Consider the following 22015-nt stretch of genomic DNA (forward strand, 5'->3'; position numbering starts at 1 on the left):
GATTATTTAAGGTATTTTTATACAAAAAAAAAATTCATTAATCCTTTTATAAAAATATTAATCTAAAACCCAAAACCCTAAATATAAAAAGTTTTAAATAATTTATTTATTTTTGTATAAAAATATTTTTTATGCAAAAAATGCTTTAAATAATACTTTTATTAAGCGTTTTCTTTATAGAAATACCTTAAATAATCTTTTTATATACAAATATAAATGGATTATTTAACACCTTAAATAATTTATTTATAAAAATATAAAAAATTATTTAAAGGGTTTCTTCATGTCAAATGCTTTAATTATAATATAAAAAAGTTTTTTTTTTTTGTACAAAAGCTTGTAATTGAGTTTCAATCATTTACATACATAATTTTTAAAAGCATAACGACTATTTTATTATTATTTTATTTAAGTTAAATTTGAAAATAAAGTAATTTTCTCCTTGAAATCATAGAATACTACAAAAAAATATAAGTTTATGATTTAGGTATTTTGGATACTATTGAAAATCTAATTTTTTTTTGTAATCAAATTATTCTAAATCAAATATGAGAATCAAATACCCACCGTCAAAATTTCAAAAAAAAATTTATGAATTACCCATAACCAAATGCCACCTAAAAATTAATTTTTAATTACTTTTTTATTATTTAATTAAAATTTACCAATAACTTGAGCATACACTATGTTAATTTGGGCCTTTAAGGTCAACCCAAATCCAAACTTGGCAAGCTGAAGGCCAGCCATAATTTTTTATGGAATATTTTTTAATGTTAACTTTTTATATTTTTAATTAAATTAAAAAATATAATTAGTTCATATAATCATATAATCGATTGATAAATTACTAAATTCTTAGACTTTACTTGATAGAAAGGTTGAAATGGAATACAGATGAAAAACTCATCAATCCAATGGCTAAAATTCATAACTTTTTTTTAACTTTATAGCTTAATTGTTAGATTAATAAGTTCTACATATTTAATCCTTTTTGTTGATCCTTCCTCCCTAGAAAAGTTTTAGTCTCAGTGATAAAGATTCAAATCCTAAAATCTCAAGTACAAAAAAAAATGATAAAATTGTATGCTGTAAAAAAAAATAAATTCTTGATCTATCAATGTAAGTAAAATGATAATTTTAAATTAAAACTTAACTCAATTAATTAATACAATCACTCTTAATAAATGATATTTAATATTAATAAATTTAAAATTCAAATTTCAATAACTCTTTACCACATCCTTAAACTGTAATCTTTTTTATAAAAAAAATGATAAAATTAAGACATTATCTCTTATTATTAATTAAAGACAGATCTTAATGTCCCTGACAGCTACTACCCTATATAACAAACAATACAGGAAACACACCTCAAATTCAAGGTACAATCTTTCCATTATTTCACTTTTTCTTGTCTCAGAAGTATAGGAAGGAAAATCATTGGAAAACCTACATATGATGCCCCTGTTTGAGGTCTCAAGTGACCTCAACCACAGCTCCTGCAGACCTCAACATATGTAATAAGGGATTGTAGTAATTTCATTTCAATTCACTACTGCTACCCCATTCATATACAGCTTGCACTGTTGTAGTAATTATAGAAAAATTCATTGAGAGGTCCCATGTTTGGGTTACTCAAAACTTGTTAAGAGTCCATACATAAAAGGCTAGACCTTGTCTAATAACCACTTTCTCAGTTTTTAGACCTAAATTTGGGGGGTGAGTGCCCATCAAAGAAAGCATGATTGAGAGTGGTTAGATGTTAGGGACCTTGGCTTCTATATGGCAAATAATGAGAGTCAAGGAGCACATGAAACTTTGGAAAATATATATGATATGATATTGTACTTTTTTTTTTCTGCCATGCATTAAAACAGACCTAAAGATTGAATACAGAAGGTGGGATATGGGAATGTAAGGAATGAACATTGGAAGACTCTCCTTTTTCTTGATTTTGAAGTCAATGATTTTTTTAGTTTTAGGCAATTATCATCTCGAAAAAAAATCATTATTTAAAAATAAAAAAAATTTATAGATATTAAAATTTAAATTTTAAATCTATTAAACGATATCATATATACTTTTTATTTCTATTTTATTTATGTGTAATTTTTGAATACTTGAATCTAATGTCAATATGAACTCAATATAAGAAAATATTGAGAAGAAATGTGCTAGAAGAATTGCATCAATTGAGTACATTTAATGTTATCGAATCAAATATTCGAATATAAACATAATGTACTTTATCATATTATGTATATTGAATCAAATGTTTGAATATAATATTATGACGTATTATAATATTTTTTCAATTATAATAAAAAATAAATGATAAGAATATATGAACAGGTAAAGTTTTCAAATTTGTTCACCCTTTTTTTTTGTCGAACACTAAAACTTTTATAGCATTTATACGTCTACTTTTACATTTCATATACAGTAAAACAGTTCTTAGGTTATAGTCCTTACTATTTACGAACAAAATTCAGACAAAAGGGGCTTTATTTTCAAACAACAAAAAGGGTCAAAATAGAAGAAAATAGAATAGTCATATAAAGTTTCATGGAACAGCTATAAGGCAAAAGTAGGTTCTGGCTTTTTTTTTTTTTTTTTTAAATTTTTGGCAATTCAGTATTTTCAGACAAATCTAGATACAATAATTTAAAATATAATTCGATTCGAATATAATATGAAGAAAAGATTAAAAAATATATGATTTAAAATTTTAACAATAATTATATATAAATTTAATAAAAAAAATACATTTGATATTTTTGTATCGATATAAATTATAATACATAATTTTTATATAAAATACGATATAAATACATAAAATTTAATATTTTATATGATATAAATACATAAATTATCAAATCTAAACAAACTCCTCTTTTATTTTTCTCAACTGTTGAATTACTTTCAATCTATTTTCACTGTCAATTTTATGGCTGCCAGATAGCCATCAAGGTTGTATATTAACAGTTATAAGTGGTAGTTACATTTGCAATTCACATTACCTATTGGTGGGCTGCTGCTATCAATCAAATTTGAGAAGTAAAATTTTGTGGAGGACCACTTTAGATTCCCTATTGCTTTTCTCTTTCTTTTTTTTTTTTTTTTGAAAAATTCATCCTTTTTCACTTACATTTGTGTTTTTCTTTTAATTGTATCTTTCCACTTTTACATGTACATTTTGGACTTAATCTCATCTTTGATCTCATGATTGAATTTTATTTTCAAAAATTTAAATTGAATCTTGATTAATAAAAAAAAAATATTTTTTATCAATTGAATTAATTTTTGCAATCACAAATAAGGTTAATTATGAAAGTTTTGAACATAATTTTTAAGTTTTTTAATCGATATTTTATATTGATGATTATTGCACTGAAATTTCTTTTTTTTTTTTTTTTTTCTTTTTACTCTTTTTGAATAGTTGGCCTGCAAATTGGGCCAAGTTGGCAAGTACTGTTTTGAGGACTAAACTGAACAAAAAAAAAAATGAATGAATAAGTGAGCCCCACTGAGTAATAACAGGGGCTGGATTGAACAAATGAGAATTAACATCTTTTAAAAAGTCACAACCCAACTGCATACCTAACACGACTGTTTACATTAACTCCATTTCTCTCATTCATTTTTCCTTAAAAAGCTTTTTTTTTTTTTTTTTCTAATTTAAGTACAACTTCCTAATTATTCACATGAAACACCAATAACAAATGATGCCAAATGTGTTCAACTAATAAATTTCTTCCAACAGATATTATAGTTTAGTGCTTAACTTTTAGTAACAATGATCATAATTTAATTTGTGATAATTTTAAATATAAAAAATTAATAATAATAGAAATGTAATTTTCAATGGATTTTTTTTTTTAGAAATTAAAGAAGAGTAACATCCTAAGATTAAATTTAGTTGGTTAGAGTGTATGATTATTTACTTAGAATATGATTTGAATTTTTTTTAAATAATAAAAAAAAGAAATTGAAAAAAATAAAAGTGATTATTTCTGCCTACTATTAACATTTTTATAAAATTAAAAATGTCACTGTCTATTTTGTATAAATAGATGAAAATGTATTGAATTATTTTTTTATAAAAAAAATTATTAAAGTAACACATTTAGTTAATTTTATGTAACATCCACTTGTGTACTGCTTCGATAAATGATTTTAAAATTTTATATGTTCATGAAAAATTCAAATATATTACTTTTGGCTTTAAAAAAAAAAACTTTTACTGACACATTATTTTTATTACCATAGATACCCAAAAAATTTACTCCCCTTATGGGGTAAAAGCGTAAGTTCACGTGAAAAGACATATGCATGGGCCCTATAATAGCTGACCCACCTCTTTTTATTATTATTTTGAATATACCTTATTTTCAGTCCATAATTTATATGTATGTATTTTATAAAATATTAAAATTTATATATTTATATTTTATTTTATATAAAAATTATATATTATAATTTAGGTTGATATAAAAATATAAATATATTTTTTAATTTTAATAAATTTATATAAAATTAATAGTAAAATTTTAAATTATATTATTTTTATATTATTTTTATAACATATGTATATCAGGTCTCCAAGAGAATGCTTAAAAATCTTGAAGAAAGAGAGACGTTACCCCATTTTTTTTCAAAGAGAGACGTTACCCCAATGGCACGTGACGAGCCATCTCTGCTTCTTCTCAAAAGTTCAAAAATCAAAACTTTTAAACTCGCCCCAGGTTCACCCTCCAAGTAAATGTCTTCTCTTTGTAACCCAAAGACTCAACCTTTTTGAGTTTTTGTGTATGTTTTTTCAGAGATAAGGAGAAAAGGGTAGTTAGTTAAGTTAGTAACCTTTTGAAAGATGGAGGCTTTGTTGAAGAAGAAAGATGATTGGACTGAGGATGTGAGTGAGTTGAATAGTTCTAATGGCGGTGAGTCTAAGGAGAGTAGTGGTAGTAATAGTAGTAGTTCAAGTGGATCAAGTTCAGGGAATTTGGTTGATAAAATTAAGGTTAATATTAAGGCTAGAGGGTCAGAGTCAGGGTCTGCTTCAGCATCAGCTTCAGCTACACCTCCTCCTCTTCTGGGTTGGTCTATAAGGAAAGCTACTATTACTACTTCTCCTCCTACAGTGTCAAAGAACTCAGATGTTTCTAACGGAAATGGAGATGAAGACAAGATTAGTAATGAAGATGACAAGTTTAAAAAACTGGGTTCAAAGATTAATGGTTAGTAATGTTGTTTTTAAGTTTAAATGTTGGATTTTGAAACTTTGGGTTTTTGGTTAGGTTGGCAGAAGCAGCTTTCTGCCAATTATGGAATCTCACATGAATTTGTTTTTTAAATGGTTTCTAGCTTTAGGTTTGGCCAATTTAGACCAAACTTTGAGTTTTTTTTTTTTTTTTTTTTTTTTTTTTTAAGTCTAATTCTTTTTTTCTTTTTGGAATTGTAAGTAGAGATTGAAATGATGAAGGAAAGGTTTGCAAAATTGTTACTTGGTGAAGACATGTCAGGGTCAGGAAAAGGGGTTTGCACAGCTTTGGCCATTTCGAATGCCATTACCAATCTCTGTGGTATGCTCTCTCTCTGTTTCAATTTTTGGAATTTTGAGGTTCTTGTTCCAATGTAATTAATTTTGTTCCTTTTTGGACTTATTAAATTTGTGATTACTATATGTAATATAGCTACTATATTTGGGCAATTGTGGAGATTAGAGCCTATTCCTGAGGAGAAGAAATCCATGTGGAAAAGAGAGATGGAGTGGCTTGTTTGTGTTAGTGACCACATTGTTGAGTTGATACCCTCTTGGCAAAATTTTCCAGATGGAACTAAGCTTGAGGTATTCTTAAAGTAGTCCAGAATCATTTTTTGTTACATTACAAGGAAAAAAATGAGAAAAATTTCAGATTCATATGAATATTTAAAAGTCACTTTCTCAGTCTGTACAAATCCTATTTGGTTGCTGAAAAAGCACGGGAAAAGAAAACATCTTTTGATCTTTTGGAATTTCACTGTTTGTAATTGAATGGTAAAGTTTTACTAAATTAAAGTTAAATTCAGCTGTTTTTAGCCATGAAACTCTAGAATCAGAGAGCATATTTCCAAATCAGATGGCTTCCCATTTATAGTTTCTAGTCTTTTAACTGTTTCTTCTGTGTTTTTATAGGTCATGACTTGCAGGCCTAGATCAGATATTTTCATCAATCTCCCAGCCCTGCGTAAACTAGATAACATGCTTCTTGTAAGAACTAACAATGCTTACTTTATGCTTCATGGTCGTCTTAATTTGGGGGTAGAAGTTCATGTTTAAAATTATAAGCTGGCTTTTGCTGTGGCAGGATATATTAGATAGTTTCACCAACACAGAGTTTTGGTATGTTGATCAAGGGATTATAGCCCCAGATGCTGATGGATCAGCCTCCTTTCGAAAAACGCTGCAACGCCAGGAGGAGAAGTGGTGGCTACCTGTGCCCCGTGTGCCTACAGGTGGTCTCAGTGATAATTCTAGAAAGCAATTGAATCACACCCGTGAATGCACAAATCAAATATTGAAAGCTGCTATGGCCATTAACAGCAGTTCTTTATCGGAAATGGAAGTTCCAGACTCGTACTTGGACACTCTTCCAAAGGTCAGAAAATTAGACATAAGTTGATGTCTTGTTATCTGAATCTCTTCTGTTCACTAACTGCATTTAGGTAAATGGACAATGCCAAAAGTTCCTGCTTGATCTCTTAACTCTTGCAAACTGTTTGTTAGTTATGCCAACTACCTCCATTAGGGAAAAAAATATTTTCTCAGTTCATGTTGCTGCTTTCTAGCTACTGAACCACCATGTTTAATTGTTATAGATCAAATATAGATGAGAGAAATGTTACCATGGTTAGTTATTTACCTTGTACTATTCAAAGGTGATGTGACATAGTTTTGAAATTTTGTCGCAGAATGGAAGAGCTTGTTTAGGAGACCTAATTTATAGGTATATTACATCTGATCAATTCTCAGCAGAGTGCCTGCTTGATTTCCTTGATCTATCCTCCGAACATGTCGCTCTTGAGATTGCAAACCGTGTTGAGGCCTCAATATATGTGTGGCGTCGAAGATCTCACTCCAAGCCCCTAACAAATCCAAACCGATCTACTGCAAAATCCTCATGGGAAATGGTAAAAGACCTAATGGTTGATGGAGACAAGAGAGAGTTTCTAGCAGAAAGAGCTGAAAGTCTTCTGCTTTGCTTGAAGCAACGATTCCCCAGTTTGACTCAAACAACCTTGGATACCAGCAAAATCCAGTGCAACAAGGTTTGATTCCATTTTCCCAAAATATCTGGTTGTGCCACAGGCTACTTCATTTCCCTCCAAATGTTATTCAATTATAACGTAATTTAAACTTTCAGGATGTTGCAAAGTCCATTCTTGAAAGCTATTCAAGAGTTCTGGAAAGCCTGGCATATAACATTGTGGCACGTATTGACGATTTGTTGTACGTAGATGACTTAACCAAGCATTCAGAAAAGTTTTCAGAAAAGTTGTCATCGGTTCCTACAGTTAGTGTAATTGCACACAAAAAGGTTTCAATCCCATATTCGGTGCCTGTCTCGGGCACTCCCTGCAGAACAGCAATTACCACACCAAGCTTTTCACCTGCACCACTGATCAGCCCTGCAAGGGTAGAGAGAACTCCTTTTCTTAAGAACAACAACAACAACAACAACAACAACAACAATAGCAAGCCTTACCGCCGTGGCTTTGGAGTGAAGAGGGTCTTGACTAATTATCTTGGAGTTGATTCAAAACCAAAGATATGTGGCAATCCAACAGATGGTTCATCAGTTCTGAACTCTAGCAGTACAGACAGCTCAGGGAATCAAAAGGATCAAAATACATCAAAACAATCATCAGCATACCAGAATGGGATCAGATTGCGACAAAATCCTCCGCGATATACAGTCACTTGAGATTTTTGCTGAGAAAAGCAAAACAATAAGATGTGACAAATAGAATTAATGACGGAAAACTTGTGGTTGTTGTAAAATACTTATGTGTATGAGTTATATTTTATATTTTTTTGGTTGTGTTCCTCGTTCTTGTAGTTAATTTGAAGCAGCAGTTATTTGTATCAAAACAGCCTACTTTTTTATAGGGTGCTAACCGTGTGTTAACGTGAATGCAAGTGAAATGAGACAAAATATAGTATGAGATGCTTGGTTGTGTTTTCTCTTCAGAATCATATCTCTAGACCAAATGCTCGAATCATATATCAACCTGGTCAGTAATGTAAACAATATCATATACAAGGAAAAGCAGGGTTGCAGAAGAACATCTTGGAAAAACGCAAAAGTTAAATAGGGCATGCTATGAGACAGCTTTAATAAAGGAACTTCCGTGAAGCATTTCCATGAGTTTTCAAAATGGCATTCCAATGTGGAATTACTGCATAAACTAACGCATTTGGATATTCTAACAACTAAAGGTAAAAATCCAACATAGCATGGTTGAATTTTGTAAGTGTAAAAAAAGAAAGACGAAGTATTGAGTATGATGGTCACAACTATATATATATATATATATACATACACGTAATTGACGTAGAGAATCAAAATTTTAGACTTTTGAAGAAAATTACAAACTTGTAAATTTGGATGAAATCGTGACTATGATATAGTCAAATTCATACATTTATGTTCATATGAATCACTATGTTTTTGTGTAGCTTGAACACATTAAACAATACCATCTAAGTTTCAGGAAACTTCCGTCCAAATGAATTGTCATTGATGAAGAAATGAACAAGAAAAATGCAAAGCATCCGTTTCCATTTACGTCAAATAAAATACAACAAGTATATATATACTCTCACGCCTTGGCAACAAAGTCGTTGTAGTATAGTGGTGAGTATTCCCGCCTGTCACGCGGGCGACCCGGGTTCGATCCCCGGCAACGGCGTTCAATATATCATTTCTTTTTCCCTCTAAGGGAGAGATCTCCACCGTCTGGTCATGACAACAAGTCTCCATGTCACCGCCTTAGAGATTGTTGCTGTAAACGCAGGTAGCCCATGTTTCCCAAACTCAAAAATCGCCATAGACTTTGATGAAATTCCAAGTCTACTCTTTCAGTTCCTTCCTCTTCACCGGTCTCTTCGCTTTAGCTCTCAAACAAGCGATTAAGATCTCCAAATCCTATTCTTTCAATATCATATTAGTTTCCATGGGTCAGAGTTTTTCGAAAATGTTGATGTTAATAAGGCATTGCTTCGGGTCGGGATGTTGGTTTCGGTTGTTGGGTCGGTTGCGGGATGTGTGTTTTTAATGTTGGCTTTGGCTTGTGGGAGTGGACATGCTTTTGCGGTGGTTGTTCCTCTTGTTATTTTGGTCCCACTTGCTCTTTTGATCTATGTTTGTGTCGAACTTTACACTTTTAAGTTATTTGTTGTTGTTCTTGTATGATCAAAGTGGTATTGTAATGAATCAATGAGTTTTCCTACTTAGGTTTTTCTTAATTTGTAGTGTTTTTGGGGTATATTTTGTTGTATGATCTAAGGTGGAATTACAATGGAACAAGACGATAAAGGTTGGAACTTTGAGAATGTTGCTGATGCTTTCATTTGGGTTTTTGGTTTTTTACTTCTGGGTATCTTTTTCTTGTATGATAAATGTGTGAAATTATGTTGAAACGATGGGGAAAGTTGAAAAAAAAAGTGTTGTTGTTTAATATTCTTTTGATTTTGTTGTTTTTATTATTGTATAATCTAGTTGAGATTGTAATGAAATATGAGAATATAGGAAAGGATAACCATATTCTCTTCTGGATGTGATCAAATTGAAATTTTTACTCTGTAATTTCAAGGATTAACATTTGTATTTGAATCCTGGAATCCACTATTTGAGACATCTGTTTGGGTTTGACAGAATTGGTAAAGAAATTTTCTTTGTTATCTAAATTTCCAAGGGTTGGATCAGTGTAGGTATCAAGCAGGGTAGAGATTAGCTCCAGGTTTAAGAATATCTAGTGTTTGACAAATTGCTAGTGTTTGTATTTCATCGACAGATAAACAGGTAAACAAGTTGCTTATTAAAATCAGTGAGGGCATTGAAGTCTTAGATGTTTTGTCTTGATACTTCCATACAAGAAAGCAGTAGGAAGAAAGACCCAAATTTCTAGCTGAATGCCCACAGAAATGAAAAAAAAAACAAAAACCACAAGCTCATCAGCCCACAAAGATGCTGTGAGATAGAGTAGAAGTAGGTAATGGTAGGCAATTGAATGGCTAGGTTTTTTTTAAGCTAACTCTAGGTGGTAGGTTTGAAATTATACCTTCTTTCAGTTGTTTCTAGTGCTATTCTTTTGCAGTATTGACTTTGGCTTGCGCTGCATGATTCTGGTTTGCATGAATGCTTAAACTGTGGATGTGTTTCATAAAGAAAGAAGATGTAATTGTTGACTCGATAGTCAGGTAACTCTAAATCGATGGTCTGGAATAGTAGGTGCTGCAGCTGACAAAAGACTTTTCTCTAGTTCCATGTCCGTTGTAATTGGTGGAGGTCACATGTATTTAGCTATTTTTTTAGCTATTTGTTTCAGTATAAATTGTTGAGTTGTGTCAGTGTTTCGGTACAAGTTGTCTGAGAAGTGTCCTTGAATTGCATTAAGGAAATGGAAGCTTCAATGAGGTACATCTGTGTTCTAGTTTTTCTTGTGATTATGGCCATTGCTGGGTTCAATGGAGCAGATGGATCTGATAATTATTATGGTCCATGTGGGAAACATGACATTGAGAAGGAAGCTGAGAAGCTGGCTCCTTGTACAGAGGCAGCAAAATATGTGGAAGCTCCAGTTTCTGAGCGTTGCTGCACTGTAATGGAGAAAAAGCTCAAGAATCCAAGCTGCCTTTGTGCTATTATGTTTTCTAATACAGCAAGGAAAGCTGGAGTCAAGCCAGAAGTTGCCGTGACCATTTCAAAACGCTGCAACATTCCTCATCGTCCTGTCGGTCACAAGTGTGGAGGTAGAATGAGCATATTATTTACTGCATTTTTAGTTACCTTTTCTCCTTTGCTTTTATATAACGCTTCTGCTGTTAGTTTCATTCTCATGAAGCTATTGTATCTATTTCTTGCAGCTTTCCCACTGGTTTAGGTGTGAAGACTCCCATGGTTTCTCTTCCTGTACTAAAACTACTTGGTATCAGCAGTATCAATTGTGCGGATTTTGTCCTTGTTGCTTGTCAATCTTAGTTGATGACTTTCACAGTGACATCCAGCCTTTTGAGTAATAAATAAAACTGCAGTTGTATCTTTGACAAATAATAATGAAAGTATAGTTGTTTCTCTGAATACTACTAAATAAAATGTTAGTTTTCTTTGGAAAAAATTTCCTTCTTGTTGCTCAATAACCATTTTCTCCAATTTTTGCTGTCAATAAGCTCTATGATGGAGAGGATCACTTGAGTTCATTGACTGTTTATATGCTTTTGTTCAATTAATGAGGCTTGAAGAATAATTTCATGTTATGTTTCCTTTGTTCTTGTTTATTTTAAGGGTGTACATCATAGCTTCTAAGAGTACATTTGGTAGCATGGTGGGGGGAACTCCTATGGCGCCGTGATGTCTGAACCCTAAATCTATCAGCCATCCGACTTTCAATTTAGTAATGCCAATAGATTTTTCTTTGCTTATTGAATGAGCAAAAAGCACTTAGCTGTTCTGGTAATAAAGTGTATTACAAAAAACCAGAAGCTCTTCCCAAACTGGAAAATTTGCTGGTGGAGTATCTTCCTTCCCTATTACAGAAACCAACTAAAGAAATGGTAGATTTCATTGAAAATATATAATAAATTGTGACTGAGAAAAGGGGTTATAAAGGAAAAGGGAGAATAAAAATTTTGGATTAAGACTGGCAGGAAAAGAAATAATGAACAGTGATTGTCTGATTCCCACTTCTCAGCAAGTTTAAATGCAATAAAATTTGTATTTGGTATAGATATTTCAACTGAAATGGGGTTTCAGTAGTGTTGTTAATGAGGTAATTCAGGTTCTAGACTCCAGAGAAAGAGGGGTGTATTGGTTATGTTGTAGAATTTGAACTTGACAGATGCTATGCTATCAGCTTCTCATGAAAAGATTTCTTTAAGCAGTTGTGGAATTACAGTAATTGCTTTAGCAATACATGTTTTTGGAGTCGTAGGTGTTGCAATAAACAAAACACTTTTCTCTAGTGCTAACTCCACTATGATTTGTGGTTTTCACATGTATTGCTCATCAAAAACCGCTATAAATTTTGAAGTTGAGAAATGTTTATGCATTGCAATATTGAAGAAGAAATGCAGTACATCTGCTTCCTGGTGTTTCTTTCTATTTTGGGCATTGCTGTGCTCAATGTAGCAGAAGGAGCTGGTGAATGTGGGAGATCATCCCCTGACAGGGAAGCCTGGAAGTTAGCTCCTTGTGCAATGGCCGCACAAGATGCGAATGCTCCAGTGTCTGACAGTTGCTGCCAACAGTTGCAGAAAATAGGCCAGAATCCACGATGCCTCTGCGCTGTTATGCTTTCTAACACAGCTAAGAGCTCTGGAATCAAGCCAGAAGTTGCTATCACCATCCCTAAACGCTGCAACATTGCTGATCGTCCTGTTGGTTACAAATGTGGAGGTATATTTTATTTTCATAGTATTTTTTTTACTGATTTTTCCTCTGCTTTATAAGATTCTCCAAATTTGAGTCTCATTTTTGCAGATTACTCTTTGCCTTGAGCATGAAGACACAAGTCCTGGGTTTTGTGCTTTTCTTAAGCTAGTTCATCTGGCTGATGAATTAACTGTGACACCCATCTATTTGAATGATAAATAAAAGCTTGTGCTATTATCTTTCTTCAAATATGTTATTATTGCTCAATACCCTTAGCTTGGCATGATTCCTATAAAATAAACCAGAACCTGCCAATCAGATGACTCTAAAAGGAGTTTCATTCAACTAAAAGACATACAACTTCCCATGAAGTAATTGAATATGTGGATATTCGGATAATCAGTTCCAAAATTTCGGTCTCACCTGTCGTGTTTTCGGTTTAAGTTTATGATCATTCATTGTATACAACATGCTAAGAGGCATCTAATCTTGAAATGAAAGTGAAATCCAGTTGAGTGAGGACCAGAATACATATCTCAATATATAGTCATACAAATCGATTTCCTTGTGGGCAAAAATCCCACAGAGCACAGTTCAGTACATGGAGATTAGACTAGTCAGGCAAAAGAAAAGTAGAAAAACTTATAATACAAGATTCTGCAAACTGTCTGGCCTATCTATATCAGCTTATAGGGTGAGACTTGCTCAAGTGGAAGTTGGGAGAAAAAGAAAACAAAATTCTTCCACAAGTCCTAAGCTGTATTATGCTCTATATGCTTCTACTGTACTGCTAGTTAAATCTACCAGCTTATTTCCATAGTAATAGTAGGACTGATCATTCAGCCAGTGTTCCTGTAAAATAGCCCATAAACATAATCCGTATCAGCTGGATCAAAGGAAATATGGAAAGAAACATGGAAGTGTGCTAGACAGAAAGAAGAAATATTATGCTAAGAACATAAAAGAAATTTCTTTGAACTCCGATTATTATTCCTCAAAATAAGTTTCTGTTTCTTCTCCTGTTAATATTAGTACTATTTACTTGATTAGCGGGTAATTAACCAGTGTTGTCACAACAGGACCGGTTGGATTAGGAACTGGACCTCCAACCGGTTCAACTGCCAGTCTGGTTATTAAAACATTGCCTGTAACAGGCATATGTATACAATTCAAGCACAAAAAAAAAAGTTGGTGGCTTCTTTCCCCTGTAAATTGAGTCATCTAGATATGAAGAAGTTTTCAAAGTGGTAAGTGTAAATGAAATAAAAATCCATAACAGAAGGGTATATATACAGATAAAGTAAAAAAGGAGATCCATCAGGGAGAATTTTTAATTATACCTTACAGTATTGGGATGGCAAATTTGCATATTTTGGATTAAGATGTTAGTAATAAAGTGAGCCTGCACAAACAAAGAAAAATTGATTAAAGACTACTCGATATTATCATTTTTATGGACCAAAAATCCACAGCTTTTCATACCCTGCCACCAATTCCCTCTCGAAGCACCACTAGAATTGTTTCCATTGGGATCATCATCTTCCCCATCCTTTTTGAACTGTCATAGCAAAAAGACCAAGAACAGAGAAATCCATGGTAATTAGCCTGTAGAGAAAGCAAGATGCATACCTATATACCCTCAAAAACATAGACAATATCTTCACAAGTTTGGCATACAAAGGAGTATAAATTAAGGAAAATTGTAATGTGTATGTTATACTTACATACTGGGGAGACTCAGTGGTTTTCTTCCTTGGAGAATAATTTTCTTGGCCTCCATAGTAGATAGATGAGCTGAAATAGCAAGGTTCCACTGTTTCATTCTGATAAATGGATGAACTCTTGTCTTTGTTTGTTGTGCCACTGCTTTGTCCCTTTCTATCAGTGGTATGATCTGAAACAAAAAATGTGCCAGATTCATATATATAGTTTTCTTTTTATCAAATTAAAAAACTCAAGAATTCCTGCTACTCCATCTAAGAACCAGCAGAAAAGGTGATGGAAAAGCTAAAAACATTAAAAAAAAGATGGTACAAGAAAGCTTGACAAACCTGGATTTCCATATTTTCCATGATGGGGCAAACCCTGATTATTCCATGACCCCCAAATTCCAGAGCCACTGGAGTCCCTCCGTAGCACCTGAATTCAGAAAGAGAACAATTTAGACCTTTGCAGCAGAATTCCCCTTTAAAAGATCAACAAAATCTACAAACATTAGAACAAAAAGAAGGATAATCACAATAAAAAAAAGCCATGCATGGTTAGAAGTCACCAGTCACAGAGGTCAAGTTCCATTGCACAGTCCAAAGGAAACTTTTTCTCTCACATTCTAATCCAAAAGCACTAAAACGCTAGTATTGGAATACATAAATCAGCCTACATTTTGTTCCTTATCTATTCACTACCCCTATCCCTACTTTTCATCAATGCTGCAAATCACTTAGCAAAGTTAAAATATTCAAAAGAAAAAATGAGTAGTACTCCACTAGCTAGCGGGTTTCTACCGACCAAGTGAATATAACCAAGCACTTGATGTACGGATTGATTGTATTATATATAGAATTTTTTCTCTGCATCTTTTCAAGAATCATTCACTTGAAAACATAAATTCCATCAACTTTTATTTTCATCCAACTCCAAGTCGATTGCATGAAGTTGGAACAAGATACAAATACACCAACTAACAACAAACCATCTTTATTCTCCATATCAAATTCTTAACTTCCAATGAAGTATTGCCTCCAAGTATCAAAATTGCATATAGTTTCAAATAAATAGTTTCCTAAAGAGTAAAGGGTATATTTTTTTTCATCCTAAACCATCAAAATCAAGAAAGTTTTATCAAATTGATGAGCACAAAGTCTAAAAAAACAAGTTTTTTACCGTTGATGGAGGAGGGAAAATAGTCCCAAAAATCCCACTTGTGGAAGATGATGAAGAAGAAGAGTCCTTGGGACCAAAGAGATGATCAAAAGAAAGAGATGATGATGATGATGATGATGATGAAGAAGAAGAACCACCACTCACTTGCCTTTTGTTTTCCATATCAGAAAAGGCAAAACTTTTTATTTTTTATTTTTCGTTTTTTTAAGACTCCTAAAAGAAGCTTTCTTTGTCAACCAACGAACAAAACAACTTCTTTGATAGATGTATATCCGTTAGCAGGAAACGAGCCACAATAAAACGAGACCAAACAAAAACGAAAAGAAGGGTGGCAGTGTCAGGGCCGGTGGATAAGATTTTTCTTTGTATTAAGAAAAAAAAAACCAAAACAAACGGATAGACTAAAGAATGACAGATATATAATAGTAATGCAAAGCAAAACAGAGTGAGAGAGCACGCGAAGACTGCAGATCTGTTGGCAAACGGTCTAAGCTATTTATAAGCCCAAAAAAAGGTTCACTTCAGCTTCTTCATTCCATTTGGAGGAAAGATAAAGCAAAGGGTATTACCAAAAGGCAAAAAATCCATGTGAATTCATTCATTTTGTGACTGGTTTTTGAGTTTTGACACAAGGGTACATCACCCAAGTGGACATTTTCTTTTGCCTCAAATAGACCCCTTGCTTGCCATGTGTCTCCTTCGATATTTCTTTGACCTTTGGTTGTTTTGCACTGTTGAGTTTTTGAGAGAGAATAATCGAAGAAAAGAAAGAACATAATTTCTAGATAAGTCTTTTATAATTTATTATATTGGATACTAATATTCTTGTTGAATTTTAAATACCAAAACATTTTAGATTACTTGACCTGCTTAATTAATATTCATACTCTTCCCCTATCATTTTATTTGTTTTTATTTCATACCAATGAAGAACAAACATAACAAGAGAAAGCGAATAATTTTTAGATTTGATAATTTAAAATATGATATAATAATTAGACACGAATACAATATAAATTAAGAATATAAAAATGACATAATTTAAACTTTTAACCATAATTATATATAAGTTTAATAAAATAAAAAATATATTTTATGTTTTTATATTGATAAGAATTATAACATACAATTTTAATATAAAACATAATACAAAGTTTCAATATTTTACACAACGTGAATACATATATCATTAGATCTAAATTAGTTTTTCATGTCACTTATTTTAAATTATTAATATTTTTGTATTCAAAATTATTAAGAATTAAACTATGATTTAATAATTTAACATTTCATTAACAGATTACATAATTATTGATATTATTAATTTGATATAAATCTAAATTATAATTTTATTTTGTTATATAATTTTAACAAAAATCTTGAAGAAAAATGCATAAACTAATTTTGCCCCAAATAAAGAAAGGATATATTTATTTTTTATTCAATTTTTCTTGGGTTCTTGGAGAAAGAGAGTAATGAAAAAGACTTAGCTCTTGATGTTTCATAATGTGATATGATAAATGGATAAGGCTGGTTGGGCTCAAGTTGATGATGTGGGATATGCCTTTGTTACATATTTCAACTTCATTTTATTATTATTATTTTTTTGTTTAAACTCAGAAGAATAATCAAGAAACCCTTATGCCATGCAATAAAGATATCATAGCGATCTGTTTATTTCTCTTTAAATCTTTGAAGAATCAAGGTCGAATATATGTTTTTGATAAAGAATTAAGCAGTTTATACTTATATAAATTCGTTAATAGAATATTAAAATCTTAATTTTAATAATTAAAATTCAACTCTGATAATTATAATTATTAAAAAAAATCTAAGACATCGGCTTAATTCGGTCAAAATTTTTAATCCTATATCTATCTAAATTTATACTTAATGTCAAATGCTATAATGATTTAGCATAACTGTTTTCAATTCCAATAATGATTAACTTAAAAAAGGGAAAGATTCCAAAGAGTTGTAATTTACTTGAATAATACCAAAAAGGAAAAAAAAATAGGGACCATAATGAAGAGATTGTGATTAGATAATGACATTAATTAAAGCAGCCATAGGAATAGCAAAGAGTAGCAGCCGCATCTTTTTCTTTAATTAATCTTCCCAAACCTAAGCAAAAGGTGGATTCATGGTTAGCAGAAAAGAAGTAATTAAATTAAAAAATCTATTCAAATCTTGTCATGATAATTAAAAAATCAATATAATTCTCTCAATTGATCTCCTAATCTTGATCACAAAGACTAATTAAATGTTGGGTTTCATACATATCTTTGGCATTAAATTTGGATAAACATGAGATTTCTAGATAAGGTTGTTAAGGAATCACAAGAGACTATGGAGTCATATCATAGTTAAAAACAAGCAAATTAAGCTAGTAAATATTTAAAAAAGAAAAAAAAATCAAAGAGAGATTTAATAATTTATTTTTTAAATTAGCAAACAATTGATCACTAATATATTAATTATATATTTCGATAAATTCCTTAAAAATGATTAAAAAAGACATACAAGGCATAAATGATTTATATATTCATTGATATTGATAATAGGATAGATTCTCTTAAAATTTTAGATATCAAATCAATAATTTTATTATATATAATTAAGGTATCAAGTGTGTAATTAATCTTCTTATTTTACGGATTAAAAAAAGAAAGATATGCAAGGCATAAATGATTCATTTATACTTTGATAATGATATGATACGAAATTAAAGAATTTTTTTTGATATATCGCTTCCTTTAGGTTCCTTTTGGATAACTAAGGATAAGTGCCAAAAATGAAACTTTTTTCCTGTACCAATTTCATGTGCAAAAGAAATTGAACTTTTTATCACATGCTATAAGGTTTTGTTTGAAAGCATGAGCCTCTTTCTCTCAATCTCCCTATCCATTCCCACTTTTTTTTGGTCAATATCCATTTCGATCTTTACTTTTTCATGCATAAACTTGATACTTAGAAAATCCATTATTAATTATTTAATTTGACCTACCAATTGCTCTTGGAAAAACCACATCAAGGCTGAAGATTTTGCACTTGTTCAAGTCAAAAGATTCATAATCTTGATTTTTGTGTGTAGGGAGACTCCTTTAATATGTAAGGAATGCATGAATTTTGGATCATAAAAAAAGAGGGCTAGGTTCAAATGATACACAAAAATACACAATTACTGAATTACATATTAAACAAATAAAGCTTATTAGGTGGTACATGATCATGCATTACTTTTTTTAAAAAATTATTTATTTTGAAGAAAGGAATTTGAAATCTATTCTTCGAATGAAATATCATATACCAATGAACTAAATTAAATGTTCGCATGCATGCATTATTATGGTTGAATCATGGAGACATAAGCATAAAATAATTAAAATAACATAATTAAAATAACATAACAAGAGATAATCTTTTTATTAATCTCATCTTTTTCATTTTTAAGATTTAAATTCAAAATTTTTGAATTGACCTGATAATCTCTAACACAACATGATGATACGGTACGAAAATAACACGGTTTAAAATTTTAACAAAAATCATAAATAAATTTAATAAAACAAAAAAAATTATATTTTATATTTTCGTATCTATATGAATTATAACACATAATTTTCGTATAAAATATAATACAAACATATGAATTATTATTATTTTATACGATATGAATACATGAATTATCAAGTTTACTTTTGAATTCATTTTAAAAACTTAAATTTTAATTGAGTTTGTTTATTGGGACAAGTACTTTATCTAAATTGAAAATAAAATTAATTAAAAAAAAGAAAGGTTAGATACATAGATAATTTTTTTCTTCAATTTTTTAATTTAAGAAGAAAATCTTATTCTTTTATTTTTAAAAAAATCATAAAAAATAATTATGTATACATATATTTCTTACATGTATATAATACAATTTATTAATAATTCAATTGATTTATATAATTAATTTTTTTAAAAAATATTTAATAAATTTAATATTTAAATTTTAATACCGACATATTTTTTTTTATGTATCTCTTTTAAATTAAAAATTATTATTCATTATGATTGGTGCGTATGTTCCCTCGATATTCAAGCAAAATGTGATGTCATTGATGCCACTCTCTCTTTCTCCAACAACATCTACGGTGCAAATTATTACAGTGCGTGCGCACTCTGTGGTCCTATTAAATCCTATCCTTCAGATTTGACAACATCAATCACAACCACACGATTTTCTGCTAAGCTGGACATTTTTTTTTTTCAGTTTATCACGTTACGTGGGAACATGAGCGAACTACAAAAAGGGTTTAACAAATAAAGATTATTTATGAACTAGCAAAAAATATTTATTAAAAGAAAATGAAACTTTGATATTCTAAAGGGAATTTAAATTATACTAAAATTATCTTAAAAATGGATTCATTATAAATAACGAGGATTTATTTAAAGAGTAGTATAATGTTTACTACAAAATATTAAAAAATTGATTAAGAATAATATTACTATTTAAAATAGTAAAAAAAATATTATAATATTTAAAATATAAAATTATTTGAATATCAATATTTTGATATTTATAAATATAATAATGTTTCAGGCTCAGCTCAAATCTAAAAACTTTTATTTAATATTTGCTATTGTGTGATACATCTAGTTTGAAAGAAGGTTCATGTTGTGCTTGAGAAGATTATAGACTTGTCACATATTTCTTTAGAGTATATTAAAAATTAAAAAAAAATTAAACAATATAAAACAAACAATAATTTTTAAAATTCGATTGTAAAATTTAAAAACTTCATTGACGGGAGGACATTATAATTCATGCGTAAAAAAAAAACCTTGAAAAAAAATCATCACGAATAGTTTATTTTCTTTTTAGAAATTATAAACGATCAAAGCCTTCTAGATTCATATTGTCATGGTTGTCAAAAGTTTATAAGTTTTATGGATTTGAATAAAACTATAATTAATTCCAAAGTCATGTAAAACCTAAATTCTGCTTAGAAATTCAAAACCCCACATGGAATATGATCCACTAGTCAAGTTGTACAAAGTGAAGAACATTCTTAGTTAATTTGTCAGAATCTAAAGGCAATTTGGCCTGCATTTTTTAGTGATTTTCATTGACCTAACCTTTTCATGTTTTTCAACATATATATATATATATCATTGATTTTTGCAATTAAATTGACTTTTGTTGTCTTTGAAGTAGTATATTTCTTTGAAGTATTGTACTTAGTATTTCTTAACCACATGACTCATGCCATGCATTGATTTTTTTTTTTATTATTTATCGTTTAGGTTACCATAATAAAAGATGGAATTTTATGTCAAAAGTCGTATGATTTGTTCATAGAGCCGGATTCTAACTTAAAGAGAATAGATGAAAAAATTGCTAATTTAAGAATAAATAATTTCAAGATTTAATGTTTTGTTTCCCTTAATAATAGGTGCACATATGCATCCTCATATTTAAAATTTTTTGGCTCGAATCCCTCTAAGGTAATTGAAATTTGAGACTTAAAAATAAAAAATCTTAATTAATTCAAAATTAATTTTGATAAAATATATATAATTCAATAATTTGATATTAAATCAACTAAGCCCATATATGTATATCACTTTTTTATGTGATTCGTTTCAGACTACATTAAGCAAGGTGGGGTAATTTATTTGTATTTAAGGTAATTAGTTTTATTTTGCAACATCTTTGTAAAAAAATATGAAATCTCTCAAAAAGAATCTTTTAAAAGGTTGGAATATTTGAAAATTCTTACAAATATTTGCCTATAATAATAATAATAATAATAATTTTTTTGGTTTCAAGGAGAGAAGGTAAAGTCCTATTACAAGGGAAGGGGGGAGGCTTGATTTGAAAGCTTCTGTGGCCACTAGGCCACGAAGCAGAAGACATATTTGCCTATAATTATGCCCTACAATGAAGTGCACTGCTTTACTTCTCTTAGTTATTTATGAACTAAAATAATTTTTTTACCTTCGAATGGGGTGGTTGGGTGTTTAATGACATCATCGAAGATTCTTAAATAAGAAAATTTTTAAAAAATATTTTTTGGACACCTTTTTCGTCAATAAAATTTATAAATCTATCAATAGTTATTATATATATATATATATATATAATATAAGTAGACACTTGAAAATTTTTTTGAATCCATTACTGATTAATATTTGAGATTATTACAATTTGAATTATAATTACTGAAATTAAAAATGTACTATTTTATTGATAGATTGTAGTAATGAAATAATTAAACAACAAAAGCAAAACGAGAAAAAAGAAACGTGCCAAAAAACTTCCATGCATGGGTCCATCACATCTGGTTTTATCTGATAGAACAGATTGGTTTCGAGTTATCTATGTTGAATTATGAATAAAAGCAAAACCCATTTCTATGGCAGTCTTTTTTTTTCCGACATGTTCTTTAAAAAAAGAAAAGAAAAGAAAAGAAAATCATCATGAAAATTACCAGCAATAATATTAAAAT

At 30.2% G+C, this 22015-nt stretch overlaps 4 protein-coding genes and 1 non-coding gene across 8 annotated transcripts; 4 read left to right on the forward strand and 1 right to left on the reverse strand.

Annotated features, from left to right (window-relative positions):
- Positions 1-4681: 4681 nt before the first annotated feature.
- Positions 4682-8131, forward strand: LOC111310162 (rop guanine nucleotide exchange factor 7-like). Its single transcript, XM_022909339.2, has 7 exons — positions 4682-5237; positions 5466-5582; positions 5694-5848; positions 6176-6250; positions 6348-6638; positions 6952-7308; positions 7404-8131. The coding sequence occupies exons 1-7, from the start codon at positions 4871-4873 to the stop codon at positions 7962-7964; spliced, it is 1923 nt and encodes a 640-aa protein (XP_022765074.2). The 5' UTR covers positions 4682-4870; the 3' UTR covers positions 7965-8131.
- A 606-nt stretch (positions 8132-8737) lies between these two features.
- On the forward strand, positions 8738-11379 carry LOC111310166 (uncharacterized). 2 transcript variants are annotated; one of them, XM_022909344.2, is made up of 4 exons: positions 8738-9057; positions 10660-10679; positions 10789-11014; positions 11129-11379. In XM_022909344.2, the coding sequence occupies exons 1-4, from the start codon at positions 9006-9008 to the stop codon at positions 11143-11145; spliced, it is 315 nt and encodes a 104-aa protein (XP_022765079.2). In that variant the 5' UTR covers positions 8738-9005; the 3' UTR covers positions 11146-11379. The 2 variants fall into 2 exon arrangements, with proteins under 2 accessions (XP_022765079.2, XP_089604404.1); XM_089748278.1 differs by having other exon boundaries at positions 8742-9057; positions 10660-11014.
- On the forward strand, positions 8881-8952 carry TRNAD-GUC (transfer RNA aspartic acid (anticodon GUC)). Its single transcript has one exon. It is a non-coding gene; the product is annotated as a tRNA-Asp (tRNA).
- A 126-nt stretch (positions 11380-11505) lies between the features above and the next one.
- LOC149513300 (uncharacterized) lies at positions 11506-13044 on the forward strand. Its single transcript, XM_089748277.1, has 2 exons — positions 11506-12656; positions 12741-13044. Exons 1-2 carry the CDS (start codon positions 12299-12301, stop codon positions 12755-12757), a joined length of 375 nt encoding a protein of 124 aa, XP_089604403.1. The 5' UTR covers positions 11506-12298; the 3' UTR covers positions 12758-13044.
- Positions 13045-13143: 99 nt separating this feature from the next.
- Positions 13144-16117, reverse strand: LOC111310163 (uncharacterized). Of its 3 annotated transcripts, none has more exons than XM_022909340.2 (6): positions 15516-16117; positions 14684-14771; positions 14357-14526; positions 14115-14190; positions 13973-14034; positions 13144-13484 (listed from the first exon to the last, which is right to left on the reverse strand). In XM_022909340.2, the coding sequence occupies exons 1-5, from the start codon at positions 15675-15677 to the stop codon at positions 14018-14020; spliced, it is 513 nt and encodes a 170-aa protein (XP_022765075.1). In that variant the 5' UTR covers positions 15678-16117; the 3' UTR covers positions 13144-13484; positions 13973-14017. The 3 variants fall into 3 exon arrangements, with proteins under 3 accessions (XP_022765075.1, XP_022765076.1, XP_022765078.1); XM_022909341.2 differs by lacking the exon at positions 15516-16117 and adding an exon at positions 14905-15239; XM_022909343.2 differs by lacking the exon at positions 15516-16117 and adding an exon at positions 14872-14906.
- Positions 16118-22015: the final 5898 nt, after the last annotated feature.

Source organism: Durio zibethinus, chromosome 19 (assembly GCF_047325235.1).
Source record: "Durio zibethinus cultivar Kanyao isolate XHJ-2024 chromosome 19, ASM4732523v1, whole genome shotgun sequence".
NCBI classification, from domain to species: domain Eukaryota; kingdom Viridiplantae; phylum Streptophyta; class Magnoliopsida; order Malvales; family Malvaceae; genus Durio; species Durio zibethinus.

Coding starts and splice junctions, on each gene's coding strand:
- LOC111310162 (XM_022909339.2), top strand. CDS start 4,871: ATGGAGGCTTTGTTGAAGAAGAAAGATGATTGGACTGAGGATGTGAGT. Junction 6,251..6,347: donor AACTAGATAACATGCTTCTT/GTAAGAACTAAC, acceptor TTGCTGTGGCAG/GATATATTAGATAGTTTCAC. Junction 6,639..6,951: donor ACTTGGACACTCTTCCAAAG/GTCAGAAAATTA, acceptor ATTTTGTCGCAG/AATGGAAGAGCTTGTTTAGG.
- LOC111310163 (XM_022909340.2), bottom strand. CDS start 15,677: ATGGAAAACAAAAGGCAAGTGAGTGGTGGTTCTTCTTCTTCATCATCA. Junction 14,772..15,515: donor TTTTCCCTCCTCCATCAACG/GTAAAAAACTTG, acceptor TTCTGAATTCAG/GTGCTACGGAGGGACTCCAG. Junction 14,191..14,356: donor CCACTGAGTCTCCCCAGTAT/GTAAGTATAACA, acceptor TTGCTATGACAG/TTCAAAAAGGATGGGGAAGA.
- LOC149513300 (XM_089748277.1), top strand. CDS start 12,299: ATGTTTATGCATTGCAATATTGAAGAAGAAATGCAGTACATCTGCTTC.
- LOC111310166 (XM_089748278.1), top strand. CDS start 10,663: ATGGAAGCTTCAATGAGGTACATCTGTGTTCTAGTTTTTCTTGTGATT.